We start from the raw sequence: 26967 nt of genomic DNA on the forward strand, positions 1-26967 counted from the left end.
CTGATTGAGAAAATCAGTTTAAATTATTGTAATGCACTCTTTCATACTCTTAATTCTTTTTATAATTATTGCCCTTCAATCGTAAACTGTTATATAAGATGAAATTTTTAAGAGAAGTAAGGTCAGGTTATGTTGAATACAACATGTTGAGCCTCTGCCTTTTCTTCTTGATGACTATAGTTGTTAACTGTTGTTATAGTTACCATAAACGATTGCTACATATAACTCCAGAGTGTGAAATATATGCTCATTTATCTACTACATATTTTGTTTATCTCTGTGCATCTTAAACACTGTTAGGTCACTGCTGACTCGGATCTTTGATGGTCACACCCATTGACCAACTCAGCCTCCATATTTCAGCTACATACATTTGCTCATAATTTGTTACTGTACATCATTGTGGGGTTAGCCAGCATTCTTTTTTCATGCAGTATTTATTTCATTGCTATAAAAAATATATTCTATACATGTTGTTTTCATGATAACTCTGTAATAGTTTAAAACACATTCGTTTTGTTACTGTAATTTTACCTTTAAGTACCATGCAAAAGTTGCAAAGAAGAGATTGTGATGTGTTCAGAAACCTTAACTTTGTGTTGCCTACTTTGAGCTATCATATTAACTTGGGCTTTTCAGTCATCAAATGTAATGAACTTTCCAGTGCATGAAATGAATCACATTGAATGTTTAGGTAACCTGAAACTGTTGAAAGGCATACAGAGAGAGATGAATCCCCATTATGAAAGATTACAGTGTATATCATCTTTTTTTTCTTTTCTTTTTTTCCCCTCTCTAATGAATGCCTGTCATGTTATTTCAAATTCATATCATTTATCTGAACTATCAATGTGATTCATTTTGTCATATTTTATTTCTACTAAAGAATTACTTCTCCATCACATTTACCAAGCAAGTGGCCAAGTGGCTGCACGGTTTGGGTCAGGTAGTTTTCGGCTTGCATTCAGGAGATAGTGGATTTGAACCCCATTGTCGGCAGCCCTGAAGATAGTTTTCTGTGGTTTCCCATTTTTATAACAGGGAAATGCTGGGGCTGTATCTTAGTTGTTTTTTACTGGTGAACATTCCTTAAAGTGTGCTTTGTTCAGGGTTGGCTGCACTGTTCTGCAGTGTGCCTTTCACTTGTTTCTTATATTTTACCGGGCGAGTTGGGCGTGTGGTTAGGGGTGCACGGCTGTGAGCTTGCATCCGGGAGATAGTGGGTTCGAATCCCACTGTCGGCAACCCTGAAGATGGTTTTCCATGGTTTCCCATTTTCATACCATGCAAATGCTGCTGTACCTTAATTAAGGCCACGGCCGCTTCCTTCCAACTCCTAGGCCTTTCCTATCCCATCGTTGCCATAAGACCTATCTTGTGTCGGTGCGACGTAAAGCCACTAGCAAAAAAAAAAAAAAAAAAAATCTTATATTTTCTGTGTGTGCTTATACCTGGAAGTTTGTTTGGGTGACAACATGCCTCGAATTGGAAAAAAAAAAAATGTCATGGAGGTAACCTGGAAGGAAGCCTAAAGCAAATGTATATAATGAGAATAATAGTGTAAATAATATTTTTTTGGTTACTGATGATGGTGCAGGCAGTTCTAGATTAGGTTTAATGATGGCAATGTGGGTAGTGTTAGGGCTCTTTAAAATTTGGGCATACAACCTGGGAAAAATACGGTGAAAGCGTGTTCAGATTTGGATCCAATCCATGTGATGAAAGATTATTATGGATAGACTATGATTGCTAGGGAGGCAAGAATGCACTCTGGATATGCCAAGTGGACCAGAGAGGACCTAGAAAATGTAGATGACCCTGGATATTGTGCAGGGATGTTTTTAGGTGAGCGACAAATTATAACTAACTTTACAGCCTGTTTTCTGGAAATTCCTTCTTTCTTTTAGGTTAGGTACATTTTTCTCAAGAACTAACAATCATAGGACAGTGAAACTTATGCATATTACAAAGGATAAGCATAAGATTATTTATGCATTTTTCTTTAAGATCATGAGTTACATATTTTGGTAATTATGAATTAATTAAATTGAAAAAATGGAATTATTTAATAACTTAACAAAATATTTTCTAAAAAACAAGTTATGCAAACTATCTAGTTTCAAAAATGGTATTTGGAAGAGACAGTCATTCTCTACCAGTCACTAAAATTTAACTTTCTTATAATGCATAATTGTATGTACCTAAATGTGACAAATTTAACATTGTTAGTATAAAAGGTACAAATTCCCCTTGAGGCAGGGCCACTTCCTTCCCATTCCTATCCCATCATCACCAGAAGACTTATCTGTGTTGGTGCATCATAAAGCAAATCGTTAAAATGTACATCACGTTGATCGATTGAAAAGCCCAAGTTCTTATCTTGAGAAGAGGTTATGAATGTATCATGTTGTAAGTCCTTTGTCTGTCTGTCTGTCTGTCTGTCTGTCTGTCTGTCTGTCTGTCTGTCTGTCTGTCTGTCTGTCCGTAGCATAGTACTTCAGAAATATTTCACGAGTGTATGTGTGCTTAATTTCAGTGGGTGACAAGATCCCCGCAGATATCCGTCTCATTAAAATTTTCTCTACCACCCTGAGAATTGACCAGTCCATCCTGACAGGAGAATCTGTCTCAGTTATCAAGCACACTGACCCTGTGCCAGACCCCAGAGCTGTGAACCAGGTAATTAACAATAAAGGCACCATAATTTTTTCTTCAAGGGTACAAACCTATTAAACCTGTTTTACAGATGGAATATACTAGAAGTATTGCAGGCAGTGGTTCAGTTATTAATGTTTTGTTAAAAATGAAATGCATTCATAAAGTGTGGCTAAACTTCTTCTTTAAATGTAATGTTTGTATTGCTGTTTGGTTATGAATTTGTTAAAACAAATTTGATTTGTATTTTGTTATAGGACAAGAAGAACATTCTCTTCTCTGGTACTAACGTTGCTGCTGGCAAGGCCCGTGGTGTTGTCATTGGCACTGGCCTGGCCACTGCTATTGGTAAGTTTGCAATGGAACTATCTTCTGTTATATACTTTAGATAACAGATATAATGATGTATATTGAATATTGGAAAATTGGGTGTACAGTATATTGAAAAGCAACAGCCTGAGTATAGTGATTTTGAGGCTTTCCCTATTATTTACCTTGGCATTTCTTGTTAGAACATGTGGCAGGTGTGGCATAGGTGCAAGCTACTCATCAAGAATACCAAATTTGAATCCTAGTTTATGCCTTGGAGATTTTCTGGCTGGCGGGTCGTCTTCCTGTGGTCTTGATATAAACCTGCATGATAACAAAATTTAAATGTATCCAAAACTGCAAACTAGCATACTTCCAAGGGATGAACAGCTAAAATTTTATTGGGAAAGTTGTATTATGTGGAAGGATGACTGAAGGAAAAGATGAAATGTATTTTACATGAGGATAAATATATATAATGTCTAGGCTACAAGCACTGTTAATATGAGGAAGGAGGAAGTGAGGTTCAGTAATATTAATTCATTCAATAATCTGATTGTTTCTTCCTATTTAAACAGTGACCATTTCCTCCTCTCTTCTGATGGCATTAATTTCTTAAAGAGCTACAGTATAACTGTGATTTTGCAAGACCTCAATTTAGTGTAAACCCGCATTTGACGTTAAAAATTTCAAGTCCTGAAAATTATTCCATAAGAGCAATGCAATTTTATATTTGACTGAACGTAATTCACATTAGGGCAAAACCCACATTTAGCGTTAAGGAAATGTTAACATTCTCAAATATTTTATTTCTATTCGTTTTGGTTATCGGATGTTAAGAACCTATAAAAAAAAGATGTCATAAGCTTGCTAAGGATGATTCAAGGCAGAAGAGGATTTTAGAGCGAGGGCATTTAGGGCTAAAGTGAGATGTCGGACTCGGATACACATTCGAACAGGGCCGACGTAGTACAGTAGAAGAGAACCCCCGTTTTAATGACAATGTTATAATGCCCTTTGAAAATTACTATATTAATCTGTGCAATATTCTTCGGTTACAATGAGAACCCTTTTACAGATTCATTTGTTATTATGGGCAAATATGGGCATTTTAGTTTTTATCAGTATTCATACACACACTACTCTAGCGGTTTTATATTGAATGCGATCTATCATCTTCCGTATCGATTCCTCACTATGCACAAGTGAGTCTATTTTGAGCGAGCCAGAGCTCTCCTCACAACTGCGACTGGTGTAAACAAACATCAGGAGAACATGTTTTTGCAATAAGTGCAAATACAGCAGGTTGTTAACTCCTTAGAAATAAAGGCTGAAGTAAACGATTGCTTAATTTTAATACTATGTACTGAAAGAAAATAAAAATGTGATACTTCTCCTTCTGAAGATACAGCGGTGTGTGTATAATTTCGGAGGTTAGGTTGAGTACTTTCGCATGTTGTTAAATTTCAGAAAGGCTGTTCCCATGTAAATTTATAGTGAAAATGTTATCATTATTCTACAGCGAGCTTGAAATATGTTTTCATAATATTTCCGCTATAAACCTAGGTTAGGTGACTCTGTTCAAAGTAAGAAAATGTTTGCCACAAGCCTCTAGAGTGATGCTGTTACAGTTTTTAAGAATGGAACTGAATATGCGTGTTCAGACTATTGGCATTAGAAAATACGTGCTGATGATTAAGCCGCTGCTTGGAAAACGTCCGCGAAAATGTTTAAACAAACCGATTGCTGTTTCATACCGTTTTTTGATGGTTTTTTGTACGAGTTTGGTATATTTCCCAACTTGTATGGAAAATTATCTATTACATTATAAGAACAACCTTAAACCGAAGCAGTTTTGCATTCACAGACAACAATCTGTGGAAAGGAAGGGTTAAGCATGGGGTCACCATTATCGGGAATAATAGCGAACATATTCCTTAATAACATTGAAAACAATTTCTTAACCAACTAAAAGATGTAGAGGGAGACAAAAATTTTAAGAGGTGTGCATCTTCACTGACTGGCAAAATTAATGGATCACTTGAATATTCTAAGGAAAAAGCATGTTAAATTGTGATTGTGAAACATTTGTTTTATTATTTACACTGTTCATTTTCATGAAAATTATGTAAGTAATGTTATCTGTCTGTTATTGTTACCATTATTTACTTAGATAACTCTTTCATGAAAATAATCACTGTAGGTAATAAAACAGATGTTTCACAATTTAACATGCATTTTTATTTGAAAATTCAAGTGATCCATAAAGTTTGCCGGTCAGTGTAAAAGAAGCTACAAAGCTGGTTACAAATAGAGGATTATGGAAGGACTTAGTTAATTCGTAGAAGCTTGCAGAGTGAATGCTAAAAGGCATAACAATGTACAATGAAGATGCAGGTAGATAATGATCCATCATCTAGTAACCACTTTTCCTTTTGTGTGTGCCTTCAACAATTATTCAGTTGGGTTCAGCAAATAGCATAGGTCTGTTATCTGATGATAGTGCAAAGGAACAGATTTGTTAGGGCACACCCAGGAATTTGATTCCATTTATTTATATATTTACAAAGAACAATCTGAGCTAAAGCTATAGTGCAACACAGGTTTCTTGCTTAGATAGCAGGGGCAGTTTAACACAAGAGTAACCTTCAGCACAAACCGTACAAAATTGTAACTAGAGTACAGAGTGTAGAGTAGATATCTCCTTGTTTTATTACTGTCACTGTGTAAATAATATATGATAGTACAATTTATGTTAATACAGGCAAAGCTCTCTGGATAAGGTGTGCTTTCCACTGAAACCTTGATTTAAGGAAAACCCCCATTTAAGGTCAAAAATATCAGGTCACTGTAAAAACATAAATAGGGGTTCTACTATTACAATTTTATTATCTCTGCTGGTGGCAGAGTTTGTCAGAATCCAAGTAATACTTTATTGGACTGAGTGGTGGTGATATCTCATACAGTGTGTTAACTGTATATTTTATTACAATTTCACAGGTAAGATCCGTACTGAGATGTGTGAGACTGAGGAAATTAAGACTCCCCTGCAGCAGAAGTTGGATGAGTTTGGTGAGCAGCTCTCTAAGGTTATCTCAGTCATCTGTGTGGCTGTGTGGGCTATCAACATCGGACACTTCAATGATCCTGCTCATGGTGGATCATGGATTAAGGTACTAATTAGTTTTTTGTATTATGTTTAGGATTTCATGTATACTAATTATATCTGGTTTGAAAGTCTTGGTGGATCATAGAAAAAATACTTATTAAAAAATTTTCAGTAAAAGATTTTCATTACTTAGTGGATAATTACAGTTGTATAATTTAAGGCTAACATCTGAGTTCAAAGAAACAGCTCTTTTGCAGACATATACTTAACTCAAGCAGTACACGCTCCTTAGGTGTATAATAATAACTGTCAGAAAGTACTGTAGATACAAGAATCATCAGGACAATCATCAATAAGAAGCACAAAGTTGATGGCCAGTGGAGATTAATACCTAATGAAATGGCATATCGTGAAAGCGAATCAATAATAGGTACAATGCGGAAAAGGAGAATCACCTTCTTCTTTTTTTTTGTCATATATGCAGGCTGCCAGAAACGCAGCTAGTGAAGCAGTTATTTAGTTACTTCTGGAAAAACAGAACAAAGAACACTTGGTTCATAGATATCATAAATGATTTAGAAGAATTAAATTTATCTATGTTCCAAATTGAATGCAGAGAATAGAAGAGAATTCTAAGGAATAAACACTTGCAATTCAAACTCATTACATTTGAACGAAGGAAGTACACCATTACTGACAACAAAAGGGCGGTCAGGTCCGGCAGGATGAAGTTTTGGGAGCGGTAGAAGAAGCTGAAAAGCTGACTCTATTTAATACTATTAGACTTTAATGTATATGACTGATTAAAGTGCTCCATTTGGGGCATAAAATATGTTTTTAAAAAATAACTGTCAATCCATGGAGCTGTAATGAAGGAAGAGACAAGCACATAATTTTATTTATTCATTCTTTCTTTCTTTTTGTGCTTGCAGGTATGAGTTTCTTTCTTGTGCACCTCATGTACAATGTTGGTTGTTGGATTGATTTTGCAAAAATATAGAGAAATTTTGTACCTAATTACTACTGTTTAATACCCCTATATTTTCCTGTTTTTATATCTAATTTTGCCAAATTAAATGTAAATATTAAGATACAGTATTACAAGAGAGGAGATTATTTATCACTTGCATAAAATTGCATAGCATCAGGAATTCGGCAAACATCCATATTTTTCTGAAGATTTAGCATCCTTCAATATTTTCTGGTCGTTGTTGGTAACATTACAAAAGTCTGTACTATCAGGTTTGGAATTCTCATACACTCAAAGTTCCGTGTCTGCTATTGGACCACATTAGTTTCATCTATGGAAAAAACACGCTTTACATTTGCATTTGAACCAGGGACAACCAGCAGTGTGCCAGTGAATTTCTCCATGCAAGAAAGAACTTAATTTTGGAGAAGAGGAAATGTCTACCCAAATTTCTTCCAACGTTTTATTGTCATTGTTTTGAATTCTCAAATCACATGCAGTATAAATCTGTTAATTAGAATAAGCGAGATTAATTCAGTTAAATATTCATTTCAGTAGATTTTGTTGTTATTGTTATCTGACAAACTAATAATCAATAAATTAAACTCCACAGATGGTCCTGAGCAAAGAATGCATGACATAATATGAAAGAACGATGGAAAAATTGAATAGAAACCAGCATAAAAGAAAATAAATACGAGAAATTACTTCTATAAATGTACAAAAGTAGGAAATCTTGAACTTGGTAAAGCAGGAAGTGAGACATTATGCAATGAAACGTACAAATATCAGGAAGTCTTGCCCAAATTGGGATCTTGCAACACTGTGAACGATAGTAACAATTCACACGTAAGGGAAATTTACGTCTTCTGTATTGTTCCAGGGTGCTGTGTATTACTTCAAGATTGCTGTGGCCTTGGCTGTTGCTGCTATCCCTGAAGGTTTACCTGCTGTCATCACCACTTGCTTGGCTCTGGGTACAAGGCGTATGGCTAAGAAGAATGCCATTGTGCGTTCTCTGCCATCTGTGGAAACCTTGGGTTGTACTTCAGTCATTTGCTCAGACAAGACTGGCACTTTGACCACCAACCAGATGTCTGTTAGTCGGTAAGTGTGTTGTTTGGTAACATTTCTCTCTTTAAATCTATTTTGTAACTTCCATTTTGTTATAAATAAAGGCTTGGTTTCTCAGAACCGACGCATGCGAGGTGCGAGGTGCGAGGCCCGCCTCGCACAAATCCAGACTACACGAGCTTATGCAAGTGGTTTCTCAAGCTGCGCGGTGCGCAGTGTACGCAACCTCGCAGAGAGACCTCGCAGCGTCACCGCGCACTGATTCGTCCGGCCAGATTTGTGCGAGGCGACAGCACTGCGAGGCGACATTGTTTCTGTTCTTGTTTTTACTGTTTTAAGCAACACGATGAGCTTTACGGACGAAGTGGAGGAGGAACTGATTAAAGAAGTTCGAATGCACCCAGTGTTGTATAACTCACAACACAAGAGCTACAAAAACAACGTTGTGAAAGACAACTCATGGAAAATGATATCACTGAAGTTGGGTAGAACAGCTAATAAATGTTGCTAGTTTTATGTATTATACGATGGTCTTGAGAAGGGAAGAGTTCGTAAAAATAGAAACTCCAAAAACGGAGGTACCAGACGATTAATGTTAATTTACTGTCATTTGGAACCCCGTTCTTGGGATTCTTTTTTTTTTTTCATTGATGTGGTAGCTGCCTCTGTGGATCGGTGGTAGGGTGTCGTCTATTATTATTATTATTATTATTATTATTATTATTATTATTATTATTATTATTATTATTGATGTTACTTATAACAAATATGAGTTCAGTTTCAAAGGATTAAATAATTAACAGATTTAGAAACATATCAACCAATAAATCCATTACTTTAATATCAAATATGCCAATATATATAATTTTACAAAATTTGAGTTAAGTATTGTTCATTTAATAAAATCACGTGTTTTATTTTAATAACGATGTTCATTCCGTTATTATGCTAATTGGGTCACAGAAAAAAGTAAACTATAGGTAAACAAATACATGTTTGTCCGTTAGAAAAAAAACTTTCACTCCACCCTGTTAGCATATTCTCTTTGTCATACCGATTCTCTCTCCCTGCTACAAAAATATTTCTTGAAGCTGTCTCTTATCATGAAAGCATCATGTATAGAATTACCTCCGTTGTCAGCTGCCAGAGGAACCATGTTTTCTTCTGTTAATTCCAAATAGCCAATAAAGTGTTAATTTGGGCAAGGAATTCGCTCATTCCGGAGAAGGTTGTGGACGATACAGGCTGACAACACAAGATCATCAACAGTTTCCATTGATACTGCTATAGGGGTGAAGAAAACCCTCCAGTACTGACACATAATCCGCTTCCTCTTCCAACAGTAGCGCACAGGCTGTGAGACATGTGCTCGGCAACTGATCCGCTTCGCAGCCTGGGAAACCACGAGCCTCGCAGCGTCACTGGGATGAAAGTACGCAACGTCGGCCTCGCACCTCGCATGCGTCAGTTCTGAGAAACCAAGCCTTAAAACGGGTTTGCATGAGAAAAATTTAGGCTAATTACATACTTCATGATACTTTTAAATCTATAAATACATAGTTACAGTGGTATTTCTTTTTGTATAGAACTAGAAATAAACACATTTTAAAGGTTTCCACCACACCGGTTCTTAAGTAGAATATACCATTCAACACAGTAATTCATATCCGTGAACCCTTCTGATTTACCCGGAAACTTTCCATTTTCTAAATCCTCTTTTGATTTTCAGATTTATTTTTACTTCCTATTTTTGACCAATATAACCTCCAGTACAGTTAATACTTTTCCCCTAGGATAAAAGATAAATTCTTGTGTGCAATAAGTTTTCCATTTAGTGTACAGTTTTGAAGATATCAGTAATATAAATCAAATCTAATGTAACTCCTATGTAATATTTTTCTTGGTTTATAAAGTAAGGAAAGTTCACTATTAATAACCTTACTTTACTACTATGAACATCTCTTGATAAGTAATGGAAAGGAACTAACAAATGTAAATAAAGTCATATATAGCAAGATGGTAACATTAAAAGGAACACATCTATTACATGTTCCTTTTGGTGTTCTTATCTTTCTCTGTATGCCTTGAATTTCTGTTTTTAAGTAATCGAGATGAACCAGGAATTTTTTAACATATCATTGAGTAATTGTCCTGTAATGCTTGAATTTGTAAAAATTAACATTGAATGTATTAACTGATTGTTATTTCTTTTTTTCTTCCTTTTTTCTAGCATGTTCATTTTTGAGAAGATTGAAGGTAACGACAGTTCATTCCATGAATTTGAAATCACTGGTTCTACTTATGAGCCCATTGGTGAGGTCTTTTTGCGAGGCCAGAAGGTTAAGGCTGGCGACTTTGACACTCTTCACGAGTTAGGAACCATCTGCATCATGTGCAATGACTCTGCCATTGACTTCAACGAATTCAAGCAGGCTTTTGAGAAGGTTGGTGAGGCTACAGAGACTGCCCTAATTGTGTTGGCTGAGAAGATGAACCCATTCAATGTACCTAAGACTGGTTTGGACCGCCGTGGAGCTGCCATTGCTGTCAGACAAGACATTGAAACCAAGTGGAAGAAGGAGTTCACTCTGGAATTCTCCCGAGATCGTAAATCTATGTCTTCCTACTGTGTCCCACTCAAGGCTAGCCGCCTGGGAACTGGACCTAAGCTGTTCGTCAAGGGTGCCCCAGAAGGTGTCCTAGACCGCTGCACTCATGCTCGCGTTGGAACGCAGAAGGTTTGTATCTTCCTTCATGACCTCTATATTTATAAGAGACAGGAAAGAAGATAATTAGAAATTGCTGAGGGGACATGGTGAGAGGAGGGGTTCTCATAATTAAAAGAGAAAGACGAAGTGTTAGGAATGCAATAGGTACTTGTGACTATGAGTAATTTTAATTGTAGATCCTATGTAGAGCAAATGATCATGAGGCAAATACTGTGGAAGTTTTCAGGAGACCTACAGAATAGCATTTATTTCGTATAACAGGTCTGAAAGAGTGAATTGTTATACTAACACCGAGCTCGATAGCTGCAGACGTTTAAGTGCGGCCAGTATCCACTATTCGGGAGATAGTAGGTTCGAACCCCACTGTCGGCAGCCCTGAAATTGGTTTTCTGTGGTTTCCCATTTTCACACCAGGCAGATGCTGGGGTTGTACCTTAATTAAGGCCACGGCCGCTTCCTTCCCACTCCTAGCCCTTCCCTATCCCATCGTCGCCATAAGACCTATCTGTGTCAGTGCGACGTAAAGCAGCTAGCAAAGTTATACGAACTGGACATTGGGATTCATAAAAATGTTTGTCTTTTGCAAGTCCTGCAATCTGAATAAAGTCATCCCTTCACCAGTGAAGACTGATCTGGTTAATGGGTTGAAACTATACATTTTTGAAAGGAAGAATGTCATCCATATAGACTAAATTGGTTTCTAAGGAATCTAAAGTAGATCAGCTAGTTAATGCTTTCTGTGAGAATTGTAGCAAAGTGGTTTTCATACATGTTTACCCTCATTCAAGGTCTTCCTCTCTGAAAAATAAATTTGTTCAGAGGAACATCATGTCATAGTTACCAGAACATTAGTTTGCAAACAGATGTCCAGCTCAAAGTCAACATTAAAGTAAAAATATGTTCAAAATATTTAAAAAATGAAATTAAACACAGCCATTAAAATTGGAGAGTGACAAATCAAAGAGATTCACTGCAAAATGGTAGACTTCTCCCTGATTCACTATCTTAGTTATAAATAAAAATTATTACATTAATTGTCAAGCTTGCTCTAGAATACGTGATGAGGAAATGATACAAAGAAAATCCTACAAACATAAAAATTGGAACCAAGAAAGGTTAAATAAACTTAAATTGTTTGGGATTCGTAGGTGACTTACCATTACTAGCTAATAACATTCGAGAAGCCAGAAACTAAATAACAAGTCTAAACAGTGTAACACAAAAAATAGGACTCCAGATATCATTCAAAAAGATAAGATAATGGTGGTAGACAGTAATAAACCACATAACGGTAAATAACAGGAAAGTAAACTTAGTGAAACAATTTAAATACCTAAGAGGAATTATACCATATAAATTGGATGAGAAACCTGCATGGCAAGAAAGAACTCATAAAATGATAAAAGCTCAAGCATTAATATGGCCTACAAAAAAAAAAAAAAAAAAAAAAAAAAAAAAAAAAAAAAAAAAAATCTGTCAATAAAAACCAAATTAAAACATTACAAGATGGTGGTTCAACCAAAGGTGACATATGGAAGCAAAACCTGAGTTGCTCAGAGAGAAAGAATCTACAAAATCCTAAACGTAGAGAGAAGAATAGCTGGAACATGCATAAATAAAGAATATCAAAATGATGGACATTGGTAGATAGTGCCTAATAAAGCGGTATAGGCCTACAGAGACGTAAAGGCCATCACAGATACTATTTGGAAGAAGAGGATCTTTTTTTTTCACACATTATTACACCAGAAACCAGATTACCAAGGAAAATTTAGAGAAACTGTGGAATCTGAAGCAACAAGTAAGATGCAGGAAGGAAATTAAAGAGGATATGGAAGAAATAGAAATAACTCTGGACAATTTGCAAAACAAAACAGAAAATTTAAAGAAACCAAAAAACATAAAATAAAATTTAAACCAAAAATAGACAAACAACACAACGAAAAGAGTATTCACAGATGAGGAATGACAGAAAAGTCGTAAAGAATGAAAAGCTACTGGGCAATTCGGAAAGAAAACTTATCACAGATGATGACCAGAAAATTATAGACAGAAGCGGTCCAGTAAAAGAAGAATTGTCAGGCTTCAGCAATTTTGCATAAAATTTGATACTTAGTGAGCTAAAGCTGGTTGTATGCCATATATAGAAAGATAAGAATGCCTCAAGGAACACTGGTCATGTTCTAGGCATAGTGATGGAGACAGTTGGCACAGTATGATTTCCACCTTTTCGTTTGATCACATCAACTTTGATGAAGTTAAATCTTGTAAAAATGGGGAAGATGCCTTAAATGTGGTTTGATAAATTCCTACTTTTACTGCAATAGTGAAAATGAAGTTTGGCTGGAAAAAAGTGTTTGAAGTTAAGGAAGATTATAAATTCTCTTTAGACGGTTTCTAAATGCTCCATGCTTTTTACCTCATGTTTTTACAGCTTGTTTCTGGGAGAAATTCTTTTTTAACATATACATTTTTGAGAAAACATGTATTTTATCATTATCTTAAAATGTGTTCTAACACCCAGGCTCTTGGATATTATCCCATTGGTTGTTATCTTAATATATTCTTTCTTTGGTATAAGAGGAGGTTTTTATGATGATGATGTTTTATTTTCTAGGTCCCTCTTACTGCCTCATTGAAGAACCGTATCTTAGACCTCACCAGGCAGTATGGTACTGGTCGTGACACACTCCGTTGCCTGGCTCTTGCCACTGCTGATAACCCTCTGAAGCCTGAGGATATGGATCTTGGTGACTCTAACAAGTTCTACACTTATGAAGTGAACCTGACCTTTGTTGGTGTTGTCGGCATGTTGGACCCCCCTCGCAAGGAAGTGTTTGATTCCATTCAGAGGTGTCGTGCTGCTGGTATTCGTGTCATTGTCATCACTGGAGACAACAAGGTATATGCTTGTTTTCAGTTGCTGTTTGAGTAGTATTAAAAAGATTATTGTATGAACTAAGCCATGTTTTTGTTGGAGTGGTTTGCCATCAGTTTACAGTCATAGTTTGCTGCATAGGCCTAACTTACTGTTGAAGCCTTTTCTGCTGTCCTCTATTCTTCTTCATGACATCAGTGAGCGTCCTTCCTCTCCAGTCCTGTGCAAATTAATCAGAACATGACAATAACTAACACAGTTTACTTTTTTTTTTTTTTTTCACTTACAAGTAATATATACCTTTAATCTTTGCTAATAGTTCATATGTCCTTCGTTCTGTTTTATAAATTGTTTTGCATGATTTGGCATAAATTCCACAAGCTTTGAGCACATATTTTTAAGTTTATCATCATGAAACCAAACTGTAACTATAGACTCTTATGCATATTTTTGTGGAAGAGTCAAGTATGTGGTAGAACATCAGGAAATGTGAAGGACAAAGAGACACACTGTTGGAATGATAGGGTAAAGATTAATGTGAATGAAAAGAAAATGGCATGGAAAGCATGGAAAACATCTAAGACTGAAGAAAGTAGAAGAAAATATGTGGAGGCAAAGAATTTGACCAAGAAAGTAGTGGAGGAAGAAAAGAGGAAGAGTTGGGCCTTATTCACACAGAAATTGAGAGATGATATGCAGGGCAGCAAGAAATTACGGTATGGTATCTTAAGAAACAAAAAGAGAGATCAAGTAAACACCAGATTTGTGAAGGATGAGGACGGCATAATATTAACAAAGCCAGAAGAAATAAGGAATAGATGGAGAGAACATTTTCAGAAGTTGCTGAACGTAAGAACTGATGGCAGTCATTCAATGGACAACCAAGAAAGGCAATTAGTTGATGAAGAAATTACAATGAATAAAATTGAAATGGCAGTAAGAAAGATGAAAGAATGGAAAAAACTGCTGGAATAGATGAAATTTCTGTGGAGATCATAAAGGCAGCTGGAGCTGTAGGCCTGCAGTGGACATATTGAGTTCTCAGGATTGTCTGGAAGAATAAGGAGGTCCTTGATGATTGGCCTTTTCTGCACATCCCACCAGTGCTTCCTTAAATCTTTTCCACTCATCTTCAACACTCCCCACCTCCGTCTTGGGTACGAAGGGTATTATTTCCCTTTGAAATTCTTCTTGTATGCTTTTCTCCTTCAACTTCCATACTTTAATTCTTTTCTCTCTTCTTAATGGGGGTTTTTCAATCTTTCCCACTTTCTATTTTCCTACCACAACTCTATGATCTCCACTAAAGGCTTCTTCAGACATAGCTGTAACATCTAAAAGGTTCTTCCGGTGTTCTTTCCCTATGATTATATAATCAATCATGGTCTTTGTTCTTCTGTCTCCGCAACCATACCTTGTAATCTTCTGACTGTTCTTCTTCCTAAATCAGGTGTTTCCAACAATCATTTGGTTCCTCATGCAAAAATCCACCAACACCTCGCCTTCTGGGTTTACCTTTCCATATCCAAAGGGCCCTACAACAACAATAGAGTACAAGCCACAAATTAGAAAGAATCATCAATGCTCAAGAAATATCTGTTTATTTGTGACTTTCAAGTTCAGCTGTGACTTGTGTTGTGACTTTTGCCGCACAAGCCAGTACGGTTTGGGAATGATACCATTATATTTCCACAAAAATGAGTCTTAAATGTTAGGCTGTGCATATATAATAACTACAGTTTTCATAAGTACATTTTAACGTTTAAAAAAAAACATTGTCTCATATTCGGGCCGATACATTATATCATGAAATATCGTGGAAGTATAATGTGACAAAATATTAATCAGAATAATTTTTCACTTTACTATTATGAGTTTAATTTCTATTACTTTCAGGCTGTTCTTCCCTTGTTTTATTGTTCTGTATTGGACACTTATTTACCATTGATATTGATTTACAGTCTACTGCTGAGGCTATCTGCCGCCGCATTGGTGTCTTTACAGAGGAAGAGGATACAACTGGCAAGTCATACTCTGGTCGTGAGTTTGATGATCTTCCAGCTAGCGAGCAGAGGGGTGCCGTTGCCAGGGCAAGGTTGTTCTCTCGTGTAGAACCTGCTCACAAGTCCAAGATTGTTGAATTCCTTCAGAGCATGGGTGAAATCTCAGCCATGGTAAGTCAGTCTAGATGTGAAGATAATGGTGGAAACTTTTATTGTATTCATTTTCCAGAAACGCGTAACTATGCATCATTCACATATAATCATCTTTGGTAAAGCTAGTTGCCCACGGTATCCACTAGCCATGTGTCTTGGTGGGTGTGCCATTTACCAACTGATGAGCCCAACTTGGCACACTGGGGTGAAACGCTGGCACCAGGAATGAGTTAGGTGGAAAATGTATGTCCAATAATGGACCAACTATTTTGGTATTATAAATTTACTCATTTCGAACATATATTTCAGGTTCCCTATGGGAATCAACGTCTTTATCATCACTTCAGGGTGACGACCTAGCATTTTCTGAGGCCTCAATTCACTCGCACTCATTTTATAGGCTGTTTGTAGGAAGGGTTCGCCACTCCCAAAGGCATTTTACCTTCTGCCGGGTTCAAATTAGGCCGCCCCTAACATAGTCAGGTGCCTTTTTTTTTTTTAGCCGCTCCTCTGGAGTACAGACACTACAGGTTTGCCCCTTCCGCCCTCTCCACCGTACCGAAGTCCATCTTCTCCGCCATATATGCCATTGAGGTCTTCACCCATAACCCAGGGCAAGAGCCCTCCATATTTATGACCCCTGGAGAGAGGGTGTCCCAGTATTTGAAAGCCCCCAGAAATTGGGCTACCTGTGGTCTGCGGGTTGTTTTGGGTATTTCAACCAGCCCTACATACTGTAGGGGCCCCCTATCTGCCGCCTGGGGACGCGCTCTGTAGGGGTCAGGTTCCCCTGGTTACTTATTGGAAGTTAACCCCACCCACAAAGGCTATAAGAATGAAATGCTGCTGTCATGAATGCCAGTATAACAAAATGTTGAGAATAATGGAATTATTTTTCGATCCCTTCCTTTTTCCTAATGTGTGTTAAAACATTTCATTTTAACTATTTTCAAACTTTCAGTATAACAAATTAAAACTTTGCTCTTTTACCTATATTTTTCAAAATATAATTGAAATTCATCCTATCTTATAAGTAGGGCTTGGATGTTTAGGAAAAGTCATATTTTTTCCTTTGTCTCTATTTTCTTGCCTGATTGGATTTGGGTACAAATCAGGTGATTATCGTCAGAATTAAGTGATTTTTATTTCCCATATAAATGCATATTTGGGCTTTTTTTTTTTCTTAAGGTCATATTTTGAGCTATTTTTGTTGAAACGTCATATTTCGGTCATATTTCAGCGGTTTGACGACAGCTGTAGCTGTGCAAAACCATCTTCAACTTATCGAATGCAAAGTAGTATTCACATAACTGCCTCTCAGTATCACATCTGCAGTTAATGCAAGTGCAATACTCTGCCTATCATGATTGCGCAGGAATTGTTTTCCAACAGTTTGTCAGAGAGTCTGGCATATATCAAGTCGAACTTTGTAATTATATCGAGTGCAATTACTCGTTTAGAAGCTACTAGCTTAGAAATTAATGCAAGTATTGGAATTGTGAGAAGTGTTGAACTTTCAGTACAAAATGTTGTGTGATCTGATAATCTTTATAGGTATGTATTCACAAATGTTTGATTAAGTGAATCAAGGACAATAGACTGTGAATAAATGCTAAACAGGTATATTCAGAAAATTAATATGAAAGTAAGAATAAAACACTTCAGTTAACAAATATCTATCAAAGGAATTGCTGTTTCGAAATACAACTTATTTTTAATGGCCATATTTTAGATAAATTTTTTTCGGGTCATATTTCGTCATTTTTACGTCATATTTCGTCACTTTTGAGGTCGTATTTGTTTGCTTATTTGGGTCTTAGGTCTTAAACGTCTGAGGCCTGCTTATAAGATCAAATATTTTTCTTATTGCATTATTGTATTATTCACACAATAAGGTCATCATTTTCCATACCTGTACACGGTTGCAAGGAACCAATTAGCTTTGCACATTTCGCAGTGCAAGAAGGTGTGCTGTTGGCTTGAGTAGGAGCGCAAAGTTTACAATAAACCATTGAGTGTTGTGATTTTATATCTCTACCTTACTATTTTCTTTATTCACGTCGAATCATACGTTTGTTATTCGACTTTCACTCCCAAAGCCACATGTTTATTCACGTGCCAGCGTTCACCACAGAAGAAGCCAAAACTTATCACTTAAAATAGTACGTATTATTAATTTTGGCTAATATTTCAAGAAATCAAGGATTTGATTTGACAAGATCGCTGTAAATGTAACATCTAACCTATATAACATTGTTCAACATACTTTTTGGTAGCTAGCAAAGGGTAGAGAAGGGTCCACCTGTTCAATACCATTAGATCAATTGTCAATATGGACCATAATGAAATTCATACTTTTTTGTTATGTAAAGAATTTTTGGTTCTAAAAAAGGCATGATGAACGAAAAATGTTGTAAGAATAATATTTAGTTGTTGAATATGCATAATTAACATTATGGTACTGATTCTTATTGAAGCTACAATATATTATGAATACCTGTATGGATATTCAGTGTAACCTAACCCAAGTACAGTATCTCTTATTACTTATTATGGGATGCAGTTTCTAGACATATTTAATCAATTTTCTGTTTAAGGAAATTTCACTATTACGAAAATAATTACGATACCCTTATGAGTTCATTATATTGGCATTTCACTGTATCTTGGTAAGGTTCACTTTCCGTTGCATCTTAGATCATTCTATATTCATACTTTTCTACAAGTGGTCTGATATTTCAGACTGGTGATGGTGTGAATGATGCCCCAGCTTTGAAGAAGGCTGAAATTGGTATTGCCATGGGTTCTGGAACTGCTGTTGCCAAGTCTGCATCTGAGATGGTGTTGGCTGATGATAACTTCTCTTCCATTGTGGCTGCTGTTGAAGAAGGTCGTGCTATCTACAACAACATGAAGCAGTTCATCCGTTATCTTATTTCTTCCAACATTGGTGAGGTTGTGAGGTTAGTATAATTTTTATTTCATGCAATTCCTGCAATTTGCATATTATCTTCAAGTTTCCTAGCATGATGATGTAAGAGGAACTGTAACTGCCATAAGGACTCTTTCTTAGAAGGTTTTCTATCTGCGACTGAAGAAAAGTTGGTCTGGTCCCTACATATTGCTTTCCTTTTGAAAACAATTGGCCAAGTACTGGAATTATCTCAGAATTATGCTTCTTGTTTTATTTTGCACATTCATTCTTTATTTCTGTGACTTCTCTGTGTACACACACAACACACCACCATAGAAAACACACAATAATGAATACATCCCTCCACATAGTGTTGATATCAGGGAAGGTACCTGGCTGTAAAACCAGGCCATATCCATATCATGCTGACCACAAAAAACTCAGAAAAGGCCAAGAAGGAAAGATGATCCTTTATTTCTATGAACATGACCGTGATCTGATGGTGGTAAATGTCATTTCAACAACAGAATGAAATTATTAGTCCCTCGTAGCAGTAAGTCCGGCTCCTTGGGTGAATAGTCATTGTTGTGGCTTTTGGTTCAGAGGGCACCGGCTTTAGTTGCTGCACAGGTTGGGGATTTTAACTTTGTCTGATTAATCCCTCTAGCTCGGGAACTGGCTGTTTGTGTTAGTCTTAATACACATCTTCATTCACATACATTACAAACCACCACAGAAATTTGCAATGGTGAATACATCCCTCCACTCAGGGTTGGCGTCTGGAAAGGCTTTAGCAATCTAAGAACTTGTAATCGGCAACACTGATGCACTCAGAAGATAATTGTTACACTTGCCTATGACTGTAGTTTGCTAAAGAAAGGTTAGTCGAAATAAAAGATGGGAGGATGAAAGAGACTTTGCAAACTTTGTAATGTTAGTATCAGCAGAGAAAAAAGTGTTTACCAGGTTAGGTCAGATAGGAAGAGTCATCATCATTTCCCCTTATCCAGCTCCTGCCAGGTCGGGGTATTCATGGTACTTCACCATCTTCCTCTTTCCTTCCACCATTCTTCTTCTGCGATCTTGTCTCAGTCTGAATTTAGTCTTCTTATGCCACTCTTCACTGATTCAGATAGGAAGAGAGTAGCAGGAGTAAGTGGAAGCAGTGCCATCTGAGCTAGATTATTGTGCTTGTCATGTTCGTTTCATGTGTTCCTCTTGCAGAAACATAACTATGTTTCAATACTTGCATTTTACATTTGTCAAATTAATTAACTTTATGTAACTAAGGAAGATATTTTTTCTCAGTGTTGTCAAACTTCTAAACAATGGCTTGGAAAGGTGCACCTCTCCAACTGATGAGCCATGCAGACGCATGCATGCACACACATATAGTACTTACAATTCCTGTTTTAAAAAGTCAGGGGTAGTGGTTTTGCATCCTTTTCATAAAGCTGATTTTGAGCTGATCATTATGTTCACAGTAGTGTATCTTTGTTTGTACAGTATTTTCTTGACTGCTGCTCTTGGTCTTCCTGAGGCTCTGATCCCTGTCCAGCTGTTGTGGGTCAACTTGGTGACTGACGGTCTGCCTGCCACTGCCCTGGGCTTCAACCCTCCTGATCTTGACATCATGTCCAAGGTATATGAGCTAATTTATGTAAATTCTTGGTCATAATTTTATTATCTAGTTGGAATTCTCTTGCTTATGTTTTTAAATTTAATTTTTCAGTTTCAATTATATCTGCAGACTTTTAGGTATGAAATGTCTTTATTCACTTCATTTGTTCATAACTGTTTCTAATAGTTAGGGGTCTGATCTTATTTAATGTTATACATAACAATTGCATTGATAAACAATCGTCAGAAGGAAGGTATTGAAGTGGAATTGTGTTCTCCTCCTCTTGTAGAAGTAACTGACATATTACTGTGTTATGCAATTGAGCAGTGACACTAGTGAGGAGCCTGTGATTCAGAATTCTATCTCGTTGAGAATTATGTTAGAGAAAGCCAGTGAAATATCAACATTGTCGTATTGCAAAAAGGAAATGACAACTTCCAAAAACATGGAGGAAATGACAACTTCCAAAAACATGGATGCAGTTATAAGATACATTGTTCAATACGGCATCAAAGTAGAATCCGGTCTCAGTTCCTCACTTTGTTAGCAGAAATGTTTGAATATTTTACAAGCTCTGATTTTTTTTTTTCCTATTTTATTGTTTGATAATGTTGGTTCTGTTTATGATGCCATTGTAATTGTAATATTATTTTCTTTCTAACATCATGTATTAATTTGAATATCTTGTATTCTACAGCCACCCCGAAAGAGTGACGAGTCTTTGATCTCAGGCTGGTTGTTCTTCCGTTATTTGGCCATTGGTGGATATGTGGGTGCTGCTACTGTTGGTGCTGCTGCCTGGTGGTTTATGTACTCTCCCGTTGGACCTCAGCTGTCATACTGGCAACTGGTACGGAATATTTTATTTTTATTTTTTCCCATTTTCGGCTGTGTGAATACAGTTAGACATTTTACCACAGTTCCCAGTCAGTTCCAAGAACATTGGGCTGATGACCAAATATGCACCAAATTTTTATTAAGAAACAAAAATAACTAGTCTCCACACATATCAGTCATGGATAATTAAAAAGGACAGTTACAGTTGTAGCTTGAAAAATTATACCATTGCTTGCATGTTGAGTCTTCAACCGGAAGCTCTACTATTGGCTGTCATAAATTGCCTAGGCATCACAGAAGAGCCATACTAAGGAAGTGAGATGTTGAGGTAGTTCTCGTTGCTTTCCTCACTGGGCTAGAAAGTGCTGTTGCCTGCCATGCACAGTGAAATTCATGCACCAATCAACATTTTCACACCGTTCATATCAGGGACTGGCTGCACAATGAAAGACATTACAGTGAAACCTCGGTAATTCAAATTTGTTGGGACGCAAAAGTCGGACTTCGAAATACGTTATTTCGAATTAACCACCAACTCATATTTCAGAAATGCCAACCCTTGCCACGTCACAAAATATTCTACATTACCCATTACTTGATTCACAGTTTAAACCTTTCAAATGCCATAGAATTATTGCCAAAAAATGTATCAACAAAGTGCAATTGCATTATTCAAATAATACACTTCGATGAATCACAGGCAAACATAACCTCATGCAGCAAAAGAGGAAAAGAAACACGATTCAAAGGCTAGGACAAATTATGCTGGCTCTCCTGTGCAAATGCTTTATTTTAGGAGTACTGTAGTGTTTGCATTTTTAGACGCCTTGTACTTGCACGGAAAGTGCATCATGGCTGATCAAAATTTGCTGTGATAAGGAGAGGAAGTATCTCCCTTCCGTGTGCATTGTAACACAGTACAGTGATCCCCCATCCTTGTACGACTTCCCAGTTGGCACTTCTCTCCTTTAAAACCATAAGTCTATTTGGGCTCGGCATTAAAGAAATGCATTATCATTGGCATTCACAATATTGTTCGGTGTATACGAATTTATTATATGAGCCATGCTTTTTCACCAACTGTCGGCATTGCCAGTATTCGCGGATTCTGCTCCTCCGCACACTGCCTGCTACTGGTACGTGATATTGTGGCATTACTTAAAATGTTGAATACAAAAGAATTAAGATATCACTCGAACTTAGCAAATATGAAGCACACTGTAGACACACTGAAGTGAGTGAAAGTGTGAAGACCTACCACCGCACGTTCTGGAAGATGCGTTCTATCATGACGCAGAGGAATTTTGAATTTAAATTACTCTGTAAAATAATATCTTTTTAAAATGGAAAGGCAGTTTTGAATTAAAAGTTTGAATTTTGATAATGGGGACATTGTTCTTCGAATTACAAATTATCCGTATTTCGAATTAAACCATTTAAATAGCATACAAATCCATATCTCATGTCCCCGGGAAGGAGAGCTTCTTAGAATTAGGCGGAATTTTGAATTAACCGATTTTGAATTATCAAGGTTTTTCTGTAGTAACATTGCTCATACATCAGTCAAAGCCAAGGGTGAGACCGAGACAGGTCAATGAAAGTAACAATTTTGTTCCAACTTGTACCAGAAGAGACAGTACACTGTAAATACTAAGTCTCACCAAAGATTGATCTGGGCATGAATGACCATTATATCTCTAGTAAAATAATATGTGAATGATTAAAAAAAAATTGTGAATTTTTCTTTTTCTTGCATGTTTGAATTAAGTTGAGATTAAGACATTATCTTGGTGGTTAAAGATATGCTGCTAATGTTGGAAGGGTGGCTGTCGTATCTGTCTTCAACATGTTGACCATGGTGGTACAGGTAAATGGAGATTTGGGGACTTGAGTGGAAATACGAATGTGCTGGTCCGTCTGTAAAAAGACAGGCTCCTTAGCAAATGAACTAGAAAAGCAAATATATTGATACCAGTAGTTGCCAGAATATGTATGATCCAGAGGAATAATACATATATACATACACACATACATTATCATCATAGACTGTTATGCCTTTCAGCATTCAGTCTGCAAGCCTCTGTGAATTTACTAAACGTCACCACAATCCTCTATTTGCAACTAGTGCTGTGGCCTCATTTATTTCTATACCTCTTATCTTTAAGTCGTTAGAAACCGAATCTAACCATCGTCGTCTTGGTCTCCTTCTACTTCCCTTACCCTCCATAGCAGAGTCCATTATTCTCCTAGTTAACCTATCCTCCTCCATTCGCCTCACATGACCCCACCACTGAAGCCGGTTTATGCGTACAGCTTCATCCAGCGAGTTCATTCCTAAATTAGCCTTTATTTCCTCATTCCGAGCACCCTCCTGCATTGTTCCCACCTGTTTGTACCAGCAATAATTCTCTCTACTTTCATGCCTGTTACTTCTAACTTATGAATAAGATATCCTGAGTCCACCCAGCTTTCGCTCCCATAAAGCAAAGTTGGTCTGAAAACACACCGATGTAAAGATAGTTTCGTCTGGGAGTAATAATAATAATAATAATCATCATCATCATCAACTAGCTGCAGTTGCCTGAGTATAGTGAATGAGCACTCTTCGCTCCTTCCTGTCCAGGTAAACACCCTTGTCTTCAAGATGTTACCACTCAGACAGGTCTCGATTTATCTGGTCAAACCCTCTCTTTCTTGGCCAACTTCTTGTTCTCTTGACTTTTACTTCTTTCTCAGACCACATTCTGGCTGTTCCTGTGGTTCCACTTCAGGTGACCATACCATCTTTAATCTGTTTTCAACACAGACCTCCTTGAGTTACTCTTCCTCCTGCACTTGAAGTCATACTTCCTCATTTCTTATCTTGTCCCTCCTTGTTTTCTATATCATTGATCTCAAGGCGTCATTTCTGTTTGTGTGTTTGTCCACAATAACATGTAAACTACAAATTGAACCACATAAAACTAATAAAATTGGGAGCCTTGAATCTTGACCGCCGTTCAAGTTCAAGGAGTATGAGTTGACTGGCAAGACAGTAAAGAAAGGTGTCCTATTGCCCAGTTTCTCATTACCAGTGTTCAGACAGAGGCTGTTCCATTCAGCAAGGTAACTCCTCTAGATCTTGTGTCGTGCAGATGTCTGCTTATGACCCGCTTTGGGACAAACAATATATTTGAATATCAGAACTGGTGGAAGACTTTCTACAACTATAAAAATGTACAAGCCATGGAATATCAGAATTTGTTGTTTTTTTGTTACAAAGGATTCTTCAGCAAGATTAACATTAACTACTACTGTTGATGCAGGAAATAAAAAATATACAGTTATTAATAATGGAAACAATTTGTACTGTGCATAAGTTTTACTTTCTGGAAATGACTGAAACACAAACATTGACCAAAGTACAGACAAAACTCTTCTTTCATTTACCCTGTTTATAATGAGACCAGTTTGTAAACTGTATTAACACGTTCACGGCCGATGACGACACATATGCGTCATGACTCCACTTTCACTCAGTGCTGATGACACACGTGCGTCACACTCCGCACCAAATATTAAAGCTCGTATTTCCGCCAATATGTATGTAAACAAACAGACCTATTATCTGTGCATTGCTAAGGTGTTGTTAAACATATGCACCTTCCGGGCATCAGATCAATTGTTAGTTACAATCTCTGTAGCCATTACAAGTCGGCATACATTTTTGCGATGTCAAGAGGGAACAGTGAAGTCAGAACCTTCTCACCAGAAGAAACCCTGTCTTAGCGGGATAAACAGGCAATTTGCAATTGATGTTGATAAGACTGGAAGCTCTCCTGAACGCTAGTGACAGTGACAGCATTGATAGTGACGACTGTGATGACAGTGTGAAAAGTGACTGTAGCCACCTGAGTGAGAATTTTAATCATGGAGCATCTGCTCCCAATTCTCACATTACAGAAGATGAGGAAGACATAAGTAATATCTCACCTCAAATCTCCTGCCAAATAACATGGGCAATATTTCAGGGGTTATTTTTTGGAGTTCGAATTCGTCCTCAATGAAACAAATAAACTTTATTGGTCGGCCGGGAAAGAAGGTTTCACTGCCAAGTGACGCGAAACCTACTGATTATTTTCGCTCGTTTGCAGATGACAACTTGCTGTATAACATCGTAACTGAATGTAACGCATTTGCAGAAGAGTTATTTTTGCGAGGAAATGTCACTGAAAAGTAGCACACTGTATTGACTAGTTACATTGTACAGCTTATGGAGTACTACTGCACAGTATTTTTGTGTGAAATGTCAAAACCTTATATTTCTGTAGTGAAGAAGTTCTACAATCGAACAAAACGTTATTTTCCTCGTTCCACTTCATTACCAGTCATGACGCACATGCTGCGTCAAACGGCACCGAAGGCGAAAAGCTCATCGGTAGTGCCACTGACGCAGCGTGTGCGTCATGGCTCGTATGCACATAAATAATATTGAAATAATTAAAATAATAATCTAAAATGGATAAGGACACAGAAAATAACTCCTTTACACAAAAAAAGTATTATGGTACCACGGTAATGGTTGTCGATATCTGAGCGGCCGCGAACGTGTTAAAGGAAGGAATGAGATGTGGGTGAGTTCATATAGGTTTGAGGAAAGATTCATGTATGTGCAGAGAGAAACCTACAATGTGGAAGAGAATTTTTAAAAGTAAAATAGCGTTATGGCAAACAGTTTATTCTATAACAGTGATTCACTTCCTGTCTTTCATGCTGTAACTTGTGTTTTGTAGACTCACCATCTGTCTTGCATTGGCGGTGGAGAGGATTTCAAGGGAGTTGACTGCAAGATCTTCCACGACCCTCATCCTATGACCATGGCTCTCTCTGTGCTGGTAACCATTGAGATGCTTAACGCCATGAACAGGTGATTATTTATTTCACCTTTCTTTTCCATCTTACCTGTGTATTGACTTGGCAGTGAATCTGTCTGTTGTTAGTAAGCTTTTTTTTTTAGTTTCATCTTGTATTTATGCTTGCTTAATTTGATTTTTAAAATTTCTTTTCAGCTTATCTGAGAACCAGTCTCTGGTTATGATGCCTCCTTGGTGCAATATCTGGTTGGTTGCCTCCATGGCTCTATCTTTTACACTCCATTTCGTCATCCTGTACGTCGAAATCTTGTCTGTAAGTATATTTTCTACATACTTGTAAAATTTATCAAACTGAAAACCTATCAGAATCTATTTACACAAGATTTTAAAAACCCATTAAGTCTAAGAATTACAGATTTTCAGTTATGATCTCCAGTTAACATACAGTATCTTTGCAGCAGTCCCTTAAGGATGATCTGTTTTATGTCAGTGATTCATTGTATACTTTGAAGCATTCCTGTTTCTCAATCTTCTGTGTTGTAGATTTTTTTTTTTAACAAAGCCCCTATTTTCAGTGATCTACCACCATTTAACTGCCATGTCTTTCTGTTGTAATAATACTCATCATGATTTCAACATACCTTTGTCATTTTCTTTTCATTCTCTGCCAGTTGTAGGCCATATTGTGAGAGACTGATTATTTATTTATTTATTTGTTTGTTTGTTTGTTTGTTTATTTATTTATTTATTTATTTATTTAATGATGAACATAAGTCTTTCACCCAAGTACAGTGTTCACCAATATACAGTACAATTAGTAATTACACTACTAAACACTAACTGGAAAAAGAAAAACAAGAAT

General features: G+C 36.9%; 1 protein-coding gene across 6 annotated transcripts in view; it reads left to right on the forward strand.

Annotated features, from left to right (window-relative positions):
* SERCA (ATPase sarcoplasmic/endoplasmic reticulum Ca2+ transporting SERCA) overlaps positions 1 to 26967 on the forward strand; it is a 136190-nt gene that overhangs the window by 91491 nt on the left and 17732 nt on the right. For all 6 annotated transcript variants that reach the window (XR_010860874.2, XM_067152630.2, XM_067152631.2 and 3 more), the window contains exons 7-18: positions 2537 to 2679; positions 2913 to 3003; positions 5965 to 6137; positions 7927 to 8150; positions 10348 to 10855; positions 13464 to 13748; positions 15686 to 15898; positions 18623 to 18843; positions 20301 to 20436; positions 21113 to 21265; positions 26025 to 26158; positions 26301 to 26418. Coding sequence is in view for 5 of the 6 variants with exons in the window: in XM_067152630.2 (XP_067008731.1) it covers positions 2537 to 2679; positions 2913 to 3003; positions 5965 to 6137; positions 7927 to 8150; positions 10348 to 10855; positions 13464 to 13748; positions 15686 to 15898; positions 18623 to 18843; positions 20301 to 20436; positions 21113 to 21265; positions 26025 to 26158; positions 26301 to 26418 (2399 nt within the window). In the remaining variant the exon portion in view is untranslated. The remainder of the gene's footprint in view (positions 1 to 2536; positions 2680 to 2912; positions 3004 to 5964; positions 6138 to 7926; positions 8151 to 10347; positions 10856 to 13463; positions 13749 to 15685; positions 15899 to 18622; positions 18844 to 20300; positions 20437 to 21112; positions 21266 to 26024; positions 26159 to 26300; positions 26419 to 26967) is intronic.

The sequence above is a fragment of the Anabrus simplex genome, chromosome 8, assembly GCF_040414725.1.
Source record: "Anabrus simplex isolate iqAnaSimp1 chromosome 8, ASM4041472v1, whole genome shotgun sequence".
NCBI classification, from domain to species: domain Eukaryota; kingdom Metazoa; phylum Arthropoda; class Insecta; order Orthoptera; family Tettigoniidae; genus Anabrus; species Anabrus simplex.